Source organism: Sinohyriopsis cumingii, chromosome 11 (assembly GCF_028554795.1).
Source record: "Sinohyriopsis cumingii isolate HCF-2022 chromosome 11, ASM2855479v2, whole genome shotgun sequence".
Taxonomy (NCBI): domain Eukaryota; kingdom Metazoa; phylum Mollusca; class Bivalvia; order Unionida; family Unionidae; genus Sinohyriopsis; species Sinohyriopsis cumingii.
In genome coordinates, this window is record NC_142971.1 from 80,857,720 (window position 1) to 80,874,801 (window position 17,082).

The 17,082-nt window shown below is 34.8% G+C and overlaps 1 protein-coding gene across 2 annotated transcripts; it reads right to left on the reverse strand.

Moving 5' to 3' along the window:
- Nucleotides 1–7,084: 7,084 nt before the first annotated feature.
- On the reverse strand, nucleotides 7,085–15,872 carry LOC149788831 (uncharacterized). Of its 2 annotated transcripts, none has more exons than XM_089974958.1 (4): nucleotides 15,813–15,872; nucleotides 10,545–10,635; nucleotides 7,757–7,839; nucleotides 7,085–7,356 (listed from the first exon to the last, which is right to left on the reverse strand). In XM_089974958.1, the coding sequence occupies exons 2-4, from the start codon at nucleotides 10,625–10,627 to the stop codon at nucleotides 7,244–7,246; spliced, it is 279 nt and encodes a 92-aa protein (XP_089831084.1). In that variant the 5' UTR covers nucleotides 10,628–10,635; nucleotides 15,813–15,872; the 3' UTR covers nucleotides 7,085–7,243. The 2 variants fall into 2 exon arrangements, with proteins under 2 accessions (XP_089831084.1, XP_089831082.1); XM_089974956.1 differs by lacking the exon at nucleotides 15,813–15,872 and adding an exon at nucleotides 15,534–15,750.
- Between the last annotated feature and the right edge of the window lie 1,210 nt (nucleotides 15,873–17,082).

The window sequence follows — 17,082 nt, forward strand, 5'->3', positions numbered from 1 at the left end:
TTCTTGCAGTCGAAATAAGTGAGTTTTGAGAGTCCTCTTGAATGTGATCACTGTTTTTGTGTTCAGTGGGCAATTCATTCCAGCTGTGTTTTGAACTTTTTGAAGTTTCTGGAGCAGATATTCAGATGAACCAGACATAATGAGTTACAATAGTTCAGTCTTCAAAGTACTAATGAACACGTGTTTTAGTGGCATCATCTATCTTAATACCATATGGTCTAATGTAATAAACGACCGCGCAGCCATATTATTAACCGGCTAGTATATGCAAATAAATCAGGCATATAAAAAAGCTAAATGGCGAGCGAACATCAGGTAATTCAAAAATTAAAATGTATTTATAACTGAGCTAAGTTATTAGTATATTTTAATTCTTTATCTCCGTCTCTCTTTTTCCCTTTCCGTTGATCGGTTTGTCTGTAAACCATACTATCATCCATAGGTCCGGAGACATTGTCTCGTGAGACAAATAAAACTCCACTACGTTCATTTGCTCATACATCTTCGCTCGTATCAACTACGATGGTACAGAGAGAGAGAGAAAGGCAGACAGATAGGGGAATTGATGGTGAGACAGAGACACCAACATACATACAGAGAGAGGGAAACGTGATCTTGCAAGCAGTCAGTTTTCTTTGTCCATCCATATGTTTCTCAGCTATTCGATTGGTCTGACCAGCCAACAATATTGGTGATATAATAACAGCAGAAAAACGAATAATTCATTGAGCTCTCCATCTTACAATGGAAAATATTTATCGACAATATAGATATTTAAATAAATATACGATAAATGCTACCCGACAGCTAGATGTGAATATTTAAGGACTCACAAACGGAAAACTAATATTCAGGTTTGATAGCCACTCAGCCATAGAAACACTACCTGTGTCCTTCTCAGTACTCTGTGAATTATTTGCATTACGCATTCGTAATACACCGATGATTCGTTAATTGACAATATAATTTTCAAACCCTTTAGTAGTGGGAAAATGTGTGTGGATGAGATCTACAAAAAATGCGAATATTTAACATCGACAAGGTTAGATTATTTTCCAATAGTTTTACTCACACTGAACATTACGCATTTTTGCTTGTTAAAATACCCATTTATATCTTGCCATGCATCAAGTATTAAACAATTCTATACAAATATGAATGTTTATACTGATACACGCATGCTAGGTGTATTGTATGTGGTTCCCTAAGGATGAAGAAATTTGTAACATGACAAGGGTAACTGAACAAATGTGTTCATTGGAAACATATTCCCAACCATAATGCCTGGAATAAGAGAAATGGTAATTTAAGGTCTGAAGGGCGGACATAAAGATTCATATATATATATATATATATATATATATATATATATATATATATATATATGGACATATAGTCAGGCTGAAGGCATGAACAATTTCCTAATTACGGATAGTTTCCAACCTTTTCTGGCATTCCTTGTTTATTCAAATTGAAGTTCAACACAATTTATTATTCTTTTGGAGTCCATCTAAATCAAATTGGATTTAAAACACTACGCAGTACAGAGAGTATGGGAAACTTTATAAATTTTTTTGATACATGTTATATATGTCAATACATTTTATATATGCGTTTATCTATATATTTAATAATTATGTCTCAGTAGATACATTTGAAACATGGCTACATAGCTAAATACATTTTATAGACGGGTTTTTCCATAAATAAACTTGACTGGTGGTACGTTGTCGAATCCATAAATAACTTAATATCTGAACAAGAAAAATATACTTTATTCAACCCCACACGGATTAAGCATGGGATAGAAGAAAAAGACAAGTCATGCAGACAACCTTGATCCAGTAATTGATAATCCGGATACAAGTAACCCACCGCCTTGCCTGCAAACACCAGTCCGTATTCCGTCACCATATAGCACACATCCCCCAGAAATTATGAGCCATAAAGTTTGTCTGCTACACACGAGAGCATATCACGCCAGCTCAGTCGCATCATTTGTTTTAGGAAAGTTTGCTCTGTCGTCATAGAAACTTAACTTGTGCGTACAGACAAGGTGATGGGTGCCGGTCATCGGCGGAACTGGGTTAGAATTTGAGTAGAGTACGAATTAAAAATTACCTAACCTGTATGATAGCTTCATTTATATTTAATATTCACTCTGTCTACTATTATCAAGCATTCTCATATAGAATCCTGAGTTTCACTTTCCGTTCTATCTGATATATATATATATATATATATATATATATATATATATATATATATATATATATATATATATATATGTATGTATTCACGATTTTAGGCAAAAAGAAATGTTTGTGAGAGTATTGTCACTTAGAAGACAGACGAAGAAAGAAAGATAATCATATTTAAGTGTTATTTCAAACACATATTTCTTTTAAAGTGTCCAAAAAACAGCTCTGAAGAGAGATGCATTTAACAAAGTTTACATTTGAAATCAATTTCATTTGCATGATAACAGTCACATTGTTATATTGTCATTGTCATATCGTCAAGTATTCACTCTAGTAAGATAGACCGGTACACTGGCGTTTGTCCCAACTTAATAGATAATCCGGCTTACAGGCATCACAAGTGCACTGATCGGTGCAGCACTAACAGTTGCGTTATACACAGCATGTAATGATAATAATGATAATAATGATGATAATAATAATTATAAGAAAAAGAAAGAAGTTAATAATGTTGATGATGGTGATATTGACGATGATGACAATATCTTTGGTGTATGATAATGGCGATTAATAAAATTCCAGCTGCAAATGCTACACACAACGAAAACATGTAAAGAAAAGATTTAATAAAAGAAAATAAAATTAAGTTGAGGTAACGTATGGTAATAATAATAATAATAATAATAATAATTATAAGTATAATTAAAATAAATATGTCACTGCCGAGGAAGATTGTTTTAAAGCAGACATGCAAACTAAGATACAGTGTACATACCTATACAATACCATTTTGCAATACAAAACTCCCCCACCGGACACTTGGGAAGACAAATCTCTCTCACGTTCCTTCCACTAGAAATATGCACACACTAATGACACATCGATATACTTAATAGAGGTACCTGTACATTTTTTGATATTTTTATTTATATAAATTTATAGTATTCAGTTTAATATTTTTATATTAAACACGTTAGCATATCGCTTTATGTGATTAGGATTGATCGAAACAGCCAGTGGCGTCACTGGAGTGGGGGGGGGGGCTGCGCGGGATGCGGACCGCACCGGGTGACACCATCAGAGGGGGTGACACCCAAATGACTGTCAATAAAAGTTTCAACTTTTGTGCAATAAGTGTTCTATGGGGGTGACACCATGAGTTACTGTACATGACTGTCAATAAAAATTTAGAATTTTTGTGCAGTAAGAGGTCCATGGGGGTGACATCATGAGTTACCGCACTGGGTGACACCAACCCTAGTGACGCCACTGGAAACAGCTAGTACAGTTCTCGAACAATATTCTCTTTACTGCATGGCTTAATAATGTCAATACTTTCATTACCACGTCGTATAGAGCAATTTATTTTTGCTAATGATACGAATATTGTATAGGCCATTGTTATGACTGACTACCTAAAAGAAATTTAGAAAAAAGCCACGCGTTTCTGAACATGGATAATATATCCCTTAGGGGCCCATTTTTGCTCTGTCTTGCCTATCATGCACTGCAAAATGGAATTAATCACCGATACATGAACAGCAGGACCAAAACAACTACAATTATGGGTATTGGTCAATTGACAGCATGCGTGGATAACCGGGAGGTAATAATGCAATTTGGAATCTGCACAAGAACAGTTGAAATGTTAATGTGAAGAAGTGAAGGCTCAGCTCTGTTCGTACTTACCGAAAGCTAGGCATACCAACCCATACCATTTTTGTAGCCGCAAAATTACTCAAACGATCAAATGGTTTCTACGTAATATAATTCCGATTACCTCCTGTTCCATATAAAATAATACAAACATCCGAAATCTCGTCATGTATTAATCACAAATACACTTCACTAAATATGAAATTTTATCATCCAGTATTCATTGTTTCACACGAATGTCCATCAACGTTCAGTAGTGCAACTGACTAATACAGATGTTAACATTGTTGTATGGATCATATAACCTAAATTAAACGAAATGTGTGACATACAGTGGAACTTCAATACAAATTATGTATTGAAAAATCATATTACTTGAGTCCAATATTACCTTTATTCGGACGGACACTTGCTTTTTCATTTATAATTTGTAAACGAGAATTCACTTTTAACTGCTATTGGTTATTGGATGAAAGGATATTGATAACAATGACATTCTTTTAACTATCATTCTCTTTATTCTAATCAGGGTGACATAAGGAGATTCACTTGTTGTTGAACAGGTAAATGATTATGGGATCTTCTGTTTGTTTCAAAGAACTATTAGCGATACTGAAGCCGCAGAAGTATATGTGTATTGTTTCGTTAAAAATGGGTTTCTGTTAAGAGAATGGAGGACTGCTGGTGACTTGTGAATAGTTAACTATCAATTTAATGTTTCAAAATTGTACAGACAGGAAATTATTAGTCTAGCCCATGAAACACCATTGGCTGGTCATTTAGGGATCAATAAGGCCTATCATAAGATCTTGAATCACTTTAGTGGATATGTGTATGTGTCATTAGGATGTTTGCAGTGTGACAGTGTATAGTCTAGCCCTGGGGCATCATACCGCAGACAGGTAGAATAATGTCCTGCCCAGTCATATTATCTTGACACCAGGCCGACCAGTCTTAACACTAACCTCTTAATGCTGAACGCCAAGCGAGGAAGCTGGTATTACCAATTTTGTAAGTCTTTGGTGTGACTCGACCGGGGATCGAACCCACGACCTACCGCATTCGAGGCGGAATTTCTAACCACTATGCCGCCTGAGCGGTCCCTTACCTAGACTAAGTAAGGTAAACAATACTTGTTGACCATAATGTATTTGTGTACAATATTCCCAGATGCAATTCCTTTAAGTAATATTGAAACTAAAAGAAACGTAAAAGATTAACAAGCTTTTATACTATTTTTTACTTACACAATTCAGTCTTCCCAAATCTGTCCAATCTGCCCAATGATCCAAATTTATGTCTAGAAGTTTCCATCAAGTTATGCATGAATTAGGCGTCCAGCATTTCATGTCTTCTACCTATCACATGCAAGCCAATGTCTTTGGAAAGATTTCATCAAACTTTGCAAAATATGAGTCGGTCAAATTATTTTGATACTGGTGAAGACTGGGACAAAAGTGTTCATGTAAAAGTGAAATCAAAAACAACTTTTTCATTTAAATATGTTGAAGTGGCATGTTTATGAAGACACCAGATTAGTCATGAAATCAATTAATGAGGATTCAATAGATGGCAACAATCAGACACTAACGATTATAGCATGAACAAACTTCAGAATTCAGAAATTATGAATAATCTGGATCAGAAACTTTCACATCTGCACCAGTGAGAATCAATTGAAAAAAAAACAAAACAAAAAAACCAATTAATACTTGAATATGCGTATTTGTTTCCAGACGTTTCTCCACGAACAAGTAAAATGTAAAATGACGTTGTAAATGTGGATTCCATAGCCATGAAATCCATACTTAAGAACGCACCAGTTCTTTTTCGGCTTCGAACCTATTCAATCATTTAAATGTATGTTGATACAAATGAATTTGGGTTTGGTGCAGCATTCGTTCTAGAAGATAAAAGTGCTATACAGCATATAGTGTATTGTTTTTCTAACAATTTATATTCGTCCTAGATAAATTATTCCGCAAAGAAAATTGTAGCTTTGATACTGGCATTGCAAAACCCTGAATTTTATATTAATTCAACTCCTTCTCCGATTATTATGTTCAGTGTGATCAAATCTCTTATTTCCTTTTCGTTAGATGAAAACAAAAATTTAAAAATTGTTACGAAGAGTACGATGTTGTACCAATACAATACTGACATTAGGCATTTCAAGGGAAAATGCCTGGAATAAGAGAAATGGTAATTTTACCCGTGACGGACAAACATAAGGATTGATATATATATATATATATATATATATATATATATATATATATATATATATATATATATATACGGACATACAGTCAGGCGGAAGGCATGAACAGTCTCGTAATTACGGATAGATTCCAACCTTTTCTGGCATTCCCAGAGTATTCGAAATGAAGTTCAACACAATGTATTAATTCATTTGGAGTGCAGTTAATTCGATTCGATTCACAAAAAAGCAGTACAGAGAGTATCAGAAGCTCCTTAAATTTATTTGATACGTGGTATATAGGTAAATACATTTGATATATGCGTTTATCTATATATTTAAGAAATATGTCTCGGTAGATACATTTAAAAGATGGGTATCTACATAAATACATGCGACAGACGGGTTTCTCTAAAAATACATTTGACTGGTTGTACTTTTGTAGAATCCAAAACTAACTTAATATTGGAACAAGAAAAGGATACTTTATTCAACCCCACACGGTTTAAACATGGGATAGAAGCAAGAGATAATACGTCATTCAGAAAACCTTGATCCAATAGTTGTTATCGCGGGTACCAGGCACCCATCGCCTTGCCAGCAAACACCAGTCGATATTCCGTCACGATAAAGCATACATCCCAAAATATGATGAGCCATGCAAGAGGGTCTGCTACACACTGGTGCATATAACGCAAACTCAGTAGCATCATTTGTTTTGGGGACGGGTGTGTAAAGAAAAGGCGATAAGTGCCATTAATCGGCGCAACTGGGTTCGAATTTGCATAGAGTACGAATTAAAAATGATCTTACATGTATGATTGCTTCTTGTGTATTTAATGTTAATTATGTCTACTATTATCCAGCATTCTCGTATAGAAGTGAGTTGCACTTTCCGTTATATCTGGTGTATATATATATATATATATATATATATATATATATATATATATATATATATGATTTTAGAGAGACATAAATGTTTGTCAGAGTGCTGTTACTTAGAAGAGAAACGCAAAGAATGAAAGAGAGAATCATATATAAGTTTATTTGGAAAACATCATTTTTTTTTATTCACGTGTCCAACAAATCAAATCTGAGGAGAGTTACAATTTAAAATCATTTTCATTTGCATTTGAACAGTCACATTTTTCTCTCTCCATTGTCATATTTTCAATTATTGACTCTATCCGATAAGACTTGTGCACTGGCGTTTGTCCGAGCTTAATGTATAACCTGTCTTACAGGCCTCACACGTGTACCGATCGGTACAGCGACTACAGTTAGTCACTCCACATGCTGTAATAATAATAATAATAATAATAATAATAGTAACAAGAATAAGAAGAAGAAGAAGATGATGATGATGAAGATGATAGCGATGATAGCGATGATGATGACGACATTGATGATGATGACAATATTTTTTGAGTATAATGATGGCAATTAATAAACAAGCAGTTTCACATCGTATATACAAAAACCACATGTAAATAAGATTTAATAAAAGAAGGTAAAATGAAGTCGAGATTACGGATAGTTATAATAGCAATGGTAACAACAAAACAACAACAGCGATAATAGTAATAATAATAATGATAATAGAAATAGTAATAATAATAATAATTACAATAAATACGTCACTGACGAGGAAGATTATGTTAATGCAGACATACAAAGAAATATACGGTGTACAAACCAGTACAAAAATTGGCAATTCCTCCATAACAAAACTCCCCCGGCGGACAGCTAAGAAGACAAATCATTCCCACATTCCTTCCACTAGAAATATACACATAATAATGACACATCGACATACTACTCGGCTGCATAACAAAATCAAGGCTAAATGTGATTATGTGATTATCACCTAGTCTGTAGAATTTAAATATATTGTATGAAGTTTGATATGTTCATATTACAAAACGTTAACATATCACTTTATGTGATTCTGATTGATCCAAAGAAGGCAATGAAATTCTTTAACAATATTCTCATTACTGATTGGCTCGATAATGCGAATATCTTCATTACCCCGCCTTATGGCGCAATTTCTTTTTACTAATGCTACGAACATTTTGGAGGCCAATTTTAGGATTGACTACGACAAAAGTAATTGGGAAAAAAGTCACACCTTCCCGAATATGTACCCCTTAGAGGCTCCTTTGCTCTATGTGTTGCCTATCATGTATTGAAAAATGACATTAATAACTGAATAAGAACAATGTCGACATAATACACGGGTCTTCTTACATACAGAAGCTAGGCATACCAAGCCATAGCAATTTATTTTTGCCGCAAAATTGCTTAAACGATTTAATGTTTTCCATGTATTGTAATTCCTAATAATTATTGTTCCATATCAACTAATAACACATTTTCGGTCACAAATACATGTCAGTAAATATGTAATTTCTTCATTCATTAATCACAAATACACTACAGTAAATATGAAATTTCATTATCCTGTATTCATTGTTTCACACGAATATCCAACAATTTTCAGTAGCGACCATAACATACTTTCGATGTCAACTTTGTTATATGGATTGTTGAACCTAAATGAAACAAACTATATAACATCTCTTGGAGCTTCCAGATAAATTCTGTGTTGAAAAATTATGCTGCTTGAGTCAAATATTCTCTTGCTCTTTCATGTATAATTTGTAAAATATAATACGCTTTTAAATTTTATTGGTTAAGAAAACTTAAAAAAGCAATCGACAAGCTTTAGGGAATCGTTTTAACGCTCATGAAATTCAACGTTCATCGTCTGAATCAAAATGTAGGAGAATATTTCTTATTTTCTCATTTAATTCCTTTAAAATATAAAATGTGATGTACACAATCACATAAGGGCAATTGTTTAATATTAAATTTATGAAATTCGTTGAATAAGTTCAATTTGAAATAATTATCCGTTTCAGAATCTCAATTAATAATACATGAACCTCATATCCCGCTAAAAGTGATTGTATAATATGCATAAGTATCACACATTGACGTACTACCAGAATACAAAGTGAAAGCAGGGTTTAAATTTAAACGTGCTAATGTATCCTTTTCTTTTTAATATTAATTGATTACAAGTTTGTTATGGACGACTGGTAGCGAAGTGGTCTAAGGCACCCGTCTTTTCAGGTAGTTAACATTAACCTCCGTCCTCGTGGATTCAAGTCGTCGGTATATGGGAAAGATTGTCAGTTGCTTCCCATGTGTCAGTACCCTGGGTCTTCATGTGTTCTTCCCTCACGAAATATACTGACCAATATGTTTACCCTATCATGTGCTGAAACATGGTGTTAAACCGAAGACAAACACAAACACGTTGATTGCATGCAAGTATACAATAAGCCATTGGTTAGTTCGTTCTATAGCACTGAGTTCTGGTGGTAAGGTAGTAGCAGCATTAAACATGCACCATTTGCGAAAATCGTGATAATGACAGTACCTAATTCAAGTGTTAACGATAGTAGTATTAGTGTGTGTGTGTGTGTGTGTGTGTGTTTTATTTGGATTTGTAACGTAGCTTTAACAATTTGTTTTTCTTTTGTTGTAGTAGCAGTATTATTAGCAGCAATGATAAAACTAGTAGCAGTTATAACAGAAGTGACATCTCCAATAGTAGAACAACTAACAGCCACAGCAGTACTGAAAAGGCAACGATAGTATAGTATCAACAATAGTTTTGATAATAGTAGAGCTAGTAGTAATCGTAGAAGTAAGTGTCGCAATATTAGTTGTCAGCAAAACTAGTAGCAGATACAGTAGTATTGACAAAAATGACGCAGCAATCGTTAATATAACAATATCAGTAACAGTGGCAGCAGCTGCAACAGTAGTAGTAACATTAACACAAACAATAATACAAGTAACACCAGGGTTGGTAGTAAAGTTGGAAGCCGAACGGGTAAAAAAATAAGAACTATCAATAGTATTGGTAGTAAAGCAAGCCCTAGCAGTAGTGCTGGTCGTAGAAGTATTAATATTAGCATACGTAGCAATAACATTATTACTTGTAGCAAGAGTAGCAGTAGCGGAAGCAGCGGTACATGATCATTGCTAGTATTAGTATTGGAAGTATTACAGCCTCAGTGCTATCAGCGCACTGATGCTAGCTGTACGTGAGTTAGCGGTCGTTATGATGATATTAGTATTGGAAGTATTACAGACACGCTGATAGTAGCACCGTTATGGCAGCGGTACCTGTAGTAGTTCTTCTTGATGTTATCAGTAAGAACAAAGCTGTAGTAGTAGTAGCAGTAGTAGTAGTTGCAGCGGTCGTTGTGGTATTAGTGCCTGTAGTATTGATGTCATACTACTGATATTGCTCGTACATAAGTCGTAATGATAATGGTCATATTTAATCTTTACCATTTTGGGCGTGTACGAATGGTGCCAGTAATCGAGGTTGTGTTTGTTGTAGTGGTGTAGTAGTCGGTTATGTTGGTGATGGTATAGGTGATGATAGCTATACGCTTACTCACCCATTCCTTGAGCACCATCCCGGCATGCACTTGCCCAGGGGACATCCGATACTCAAAGTACACCGAGTCTCCATACATCCCATAGGGCAAGCTGTCCAGAAGAGAAAGAAAACGGCTACAAAAACTGCCAACAACCAGTGAGATCGACAAACATACAGAGGGACAGAATGGGGAAAGTGAGAGAGAACATATCCGTTGTACTGTGCATTCAATATTGATTACGCTTTACCTCCTCATTGGCCAGCCCTCTTGTAAAGACGTTTCTTTTGAATCTTCTTGTTTTCTTCACGCTCGTTATTAATGCTTGTTTCTGATCTCAAACAGATAAAGATAAAATAATATTCCTACATGCATTCTCCTTTTTACTATTCTCAATGTTATTCATTTCCATTTTTGGCATAAATGTATATGTGTCACGGAATTAAACACTTTTATTTATTGAATACATGTAGTCGGGTTTCGCTTGTTGCGTGCAACGATACCCGAGGGTGATTTTTATATATTGTGTCTTATTTCGAAATAGTGAGTTCCGTTCATCCCATGCCGTACATGCTAAGTGCTCTGGATGGGACGAACCGAATGCATATAATGCACAGACTATTTTTGTGTAAAAATACCTCACCGTAAGTAAATTTCTTTCCAATACGGAATAATCTTGTCAGCATGCAGTCTGCTTCAAGGACTTGGACATCTTCAACTGCTGAGGTATGTATGTTTATTAATTTTTAGTCTATACGTTATAATTAATTTATTACCACGTTTATTTCTGAATGTTTGCTATGTAGCTTTGGTTTCCGAAGTATAATGCACGTATTTTATTCTCATTTTCGACTTAGCAAGGGTCTTTCTTTAGTTGTAGTTGTTGTTGTAGGGTTTAACGCCAATTTTTCAGCACATGATAGGCTATACATGGCGGCCAGTATTATTGGTGGAGGAAGAACCCGGGAATGCCACCGAAAGAACCACCGATCCACGAGAAGTTACTGGCAGGCTTTCTCACATACCCACATTGACCGAATCCGAGACTCAGAACCCATGCAGACAGAGGTGAGATGGCAGTGATTCGTAACGGAAAGCGCTTTAGACCACTCGGCCATTCGGGGCCCCTTTTTAATGTAAAGCTACAGTTTTTAAGAATTGCTTAATATTGTAGGATTCTTATCGAGCAGGATTAGGTTATTTTTGAACCTGTCATTTTGTAATCATTGTGCTGATAATGTAATCTATATAACTTACACTGTATAACGTCATTACGGTATGCCCACGTCAAGTATAGTACACGGTATTGCATGTATTTTCAGCTGTCTGTGACTGGAGTGTCTGTGTCTGGAGTGACCAGAGTGTTTGTGTCTAGAATGACCAGAGTGCCATCGTATGTGTCTAATGTCCGGTGTGCCAGGAGTGTCTAATGTCCGGTGTGCCAGGAGTGTCTAATGTCCGGTGTGTCCGGAGTGTCTGGTGTCCGGTGTATCCGGCTTGTCTGATGTCCGGTGTGTCCGGCGTGTCTCATGTCCGGTGTGTCCGGCGTGTCTGATGTCCGGGTGTCCGGAGTGTCTAATGTCCGGGTGTCCGGATTGTCTAATATCCGGGGTGTCCGGAGTGTCTAATGTCCGGAGTATTTCGAAGTGTTCCGAGTGTCAGAGCCTTAAGCAGCTGTGAAGCTGAACTGTAGCAGCCGTTGAGCTAAAACAAAATGTACTGATGACGGAGTGTATCACCGTACATGTAATTTCTTAGCACTGGGCTAATTTTGGGATTCGTAAAACTCAGTGTATCTTTCGAGACTGTAAAGATAAGTTGCATATCTGTCCCTCTTGTATCACCATAATTTCGCTACCTGAGTGAATGCATTTTACTACATGAGTAAAATATTACATCGTTTACTACCGGATTAAACTATATCCATCGTTTCATTGTCAAATCGTTGTGAACAATTCATACCTTGTCTTCGTATTTCCAAATTTATTTATTTGTATTTTTCATCATTAAGTCTGTGCGTTCATATGTTTAATTAAATCCAATATTTGAATTATATATAAACGCACATATTGATATTTAATACTCATGCAAGTCGTGCATTATTAAACATTGTATTTATATCATTATCAGAAGTGATCTGCTGTGAATACGAAAATAATACCCGGTCATCTTCTTACAATATATATATATATATATATATATATATATATATATATATATATATATATATATATATATATATATATATATATATATATATGTGTGTGTGTGTGAATACCAATCCTTTTAAGTTCACTGGAACCATCAAAAGGGATCACGAATGTCGGGGATTTATTAAGATAAATGCAATAAATTGATAAAGATCAGTGCGAAACTAATATCTAAGTAGCCTGCTCGTTGTCAGTTATTCCCACATTCCCATTCATGACATGTATAGCAAGAGTCGCTTGACAGCTGTTGATTCCCTTGGATGGCATATTTAGCAAGCGAAACTGATGTTGATTATCTTTCATGGAAAACGTAGAAATAGTTACTGATGCTGATGGAAACTGTTATTATTGTATTTCCTTGGTTATTCACATTACATACTTAAATACTTCAGGAAAACCATCCCAACTACATCCCCACTAGACAGTTGGAACAGACACAGCCTTTCGGTAAAATAAACCTTGTCTACAGCCCGATACCTCACCCCGAAAACATATTTGAATGTATAAATATTTTATTCCGAAAAACAAAGTTCTTACGTAGCAAAAGCAATATGTTACCCAGAACCTTTAAAATGAAGATGTACTAAAAAACATCTATATATATATATATTCGTACCAAAGACGATAGTATTACCAACTTATAATTCTAGAATTTTAACAGACCAATGTTTTTGTTCTGTTAGGAACACTGTCAATGCACGTCGAATGGGAAATTGCAGTTTCTTTTTAAGTTTCTTAAAAACTAAATAAAAATTTAATCTCTTGGCAGGAAAAATAAGAGGCTTCTCCTACTGACAGAATAAAACCTATAACGGTGGGTACATCCTCACCCGAAATCATACTTGATACGAAGTTATACCGTTGAATATGTTGTCGTCCAATTAACCCAATATAATCCAAAGCTTATTGGCACAACACAATATTTTATTAAAGAACCTAATCTTTTCAAGAATAAAATGCAGATGGTACATACAGCTATATAGATATATAACCATATATTCTAACGGGAAAACTCTAAATTCAAACATCAAAATTCTCCATATATACTCTTCATAGCTGTAATCCTAGATTCCTAACCAGACTTTTGAATCTTCAAAGTTCGCTATATATACTCTTCATACTTTATAACTTTATATCTTTAACCATTCAAATATTATTTTAAAAATACGATAATAGCAATGCACTCAAAACATATTCTGGTGTTATGGATGTGTAAAGTGCAGCATTAGAAACACATGCATTCAAAACACTGATTTTATGGATCAGTTACCTAAACATTATAACTGCTGTGCTCCGGACAAACTCTGATGTTTTGGGTGAGTCTCCTTAATATTATAACTACTTATATTGAAAACACACCTGTTGTTGTGGATCTGTAGCGTAAATGTATTTTGGAGTAACCTCAATACTTTAGCTACCTGTGTTTTTAAACATAATCTGATGGGTGTGGTTGCGTGACCGTTATAGTTACCTTCCAGTATTCCAAACGAATTGTGGTGTTGTTGATTAACGTGAACAATATAATTACCTGCATTCAAAAGACACCCTGATGTTCTAGATAAGTAGTCTCAACATCCTGTTAAAATGATAGATTGTAATAGGAATTTGACTTGATAGGCTTTTGGTGATGTCTTGTTCCCAAAATATATATTGTTGGTTCTAATGGGGATCAATTAATAGGTTGTGCATCGCTGCAACTATCGGAATATAACAGACAGTAAACAGCACATAAATTCTATTTAAAGTCTGAATTGCAACACATAATAAGACAAAAACACATCCTTGGAGTTGTTTTACCTACTGTAAACTACAACATAAAAATTTACATCAACAATCAGCCACACGTCCAAGTATATTTTCTTTGTCAATCATTGCTATAGCACAATGATATTGTGCTTAAACTGCATACCCCATCCCCACTTATAATTTGCATTTTAATAATCAATACAGGTAAATTACTTTGCTTGTCTAGATTATATTATCACTTCAGTTGCATACAGTTTGCAATGGACATGTGTAAAGGTTGGTAAATGCACATATAATTTACTACCATTCCCCAAATCATATTGTTATCAATTCATTATTATCAATTCAATTCATAAGAAGCAATCTATAATAGTAGAACCTACTCTGCCTTTGTTTGCGGATTTAAATTAAACTGGTTAAAATAATAAATGTACTGAAGATACCGTCTACATGCATACGGATTTTAAACACACAAGGACAAGGAAACAACATGCAAAAAATACAAAACACTCATGTATGATAAGTGTTCATACATCGAAAGCAAATAACTTACATATTCCATTCCAAGGGAGGAAAGTACACTTAAAACCACGTTTATTAAACCCAAGCCAACTTTTAGAGGAACCAAATGTTACACGAATACATGCAGTTTTAGAAACTAACAAGCTAATCTAGGTTAAGGTAGCTGAATTTATTTAGGAGTGTTTATTTATCGAGCGTTTATTCAATAAACTCCCAGACCAAGTCAGTGAGGGGAATTTAAGTGTTATTTTTTTTAATGGGAACAGAAATCCATATAGCTGTTGTGATGCTACTTGTTACAGTTGTTGAGTGTACACTTTATGATGTGCACACTTGAAATCGTACAGCCAAACTAATGTGTACACTCACCAATTAAATGGTGAGTGTACACATTAGTCATAGGAGTCTGACGTTTTATCAATAAAGTACGGCGAGTGTACACTTTATGATGTGCACACTTGAAATCGTACAGCCAAACTACATGATAGAATGACCAGAGTATGAACAGAAAACTATAGACAAAAATACTCACGAAAGGTGAACATGCCGTAGGCAGTTTCCAGACATGTTGCTGCTAAACATAGCGAAAACAATGAAACAAAACTTCCCTTCATCTTGGATGCGAAAGTAAACTCGCCCTCAGTCAGTTGATAGTTAGTAGCATAGCTTGGACGACTCTTATTTGTATGCCCACCTCTACCTGCGCAGTTGGATTTAACATAGCTTGGGCGGCTCTTGATTTATATACACACCTCTGACTGCGTAGTTGGATTCAACACGACCGTTTCAAATAAAATCAAAATGTACTTACGTGCAAAAACGCACCACTAAACTGGCTTATCCAAGCGTATATTACTGCGTCATCTAGCTAACTATACTCATCTGACTATTTATGGCGATAATCTAATCATTGAAGTATGTAACGTAGAAAGCAACCTTATTAAAGTCTAAACAAACAACGTCCCTTTCCACTTGATAGGTTTGTAAACAAAGCAATATAACAAATGTTAACCTCTTCATATGATGTGTAGGTTAGTAGCTAACAGTCTTGATAAGTTTGACCTTTTAACTAATTAAATGGATTTTGCAAATGCTTAACGATAAAATAAAAATATTTAAATGACTTAGTTCAGAAATACCGTATCAGTAAATGACCTATATTCAAGATGCTATTGCCTAATAGCATCTACTGTCGATATGTACTGTTTTTTTTTAATCAAAAGAGGTAAATGAACAGACTCTCCCTTCTCAAAAGTGTAAATAACAAACAGGACCAATTAATAACAAATAAGACAACATCCATCTTGTAAACATATCGGACTAAAATACATATATACTTGAATCATATTGAAGTTTAATAGATTCACATATTTAAGTTTTGGTTGATGTTATCATTTTAATCTGTTAGTTAATGATTTGCTTAAATACAGGAAATGACATCACTCTTCATCATCAGTCTGTCCACATCTAATACATAGTAATACGTGTAACTCGACACTAGTATTGACAAATTTACCAATCATGTAGATGGTATATCTTCCAACTGCTCATTTCTCCATTCGGTTAAGCACAGTTTGTGAATCATATACCAGATTTCATTTGATTTGATGACTGAATCCCCTTTTATCCAGCTGTACATCTTATGATTTATATGGAACATAATAAATACCTTGGTTTCACTCATAAGCGGTTTACCACCACTAGTTGACAAAATAAGCATTTATCTATAAAGAGGGTGGTTACTGGGTTTCAGATTTCAGAAGAGTCACACAAGTTGAAACCGTGATTTGATAAGGATCAATTTGAACTAATGTCAGCCACGTATTGATGTTGAGGTCAAGGTCATATATAAACTGGTTTCTGTTTATCACGTAATGCGTATAAGTTACATGCATATTACCTAAGTTCAATGTTATTTTGTAGCTTGGTGTCAGGTTTGCCATGAATTTAGTCATGCGTTCCAACTGGGTATATTATATAAATGCTGAGTATTTAATCATGCGTTTCAGCGGTAATGGTATTGAATAACTTTCTTTTGTAACAAATCTTGTGTTTACGCTATTTATCTACTTTTCGTTTAT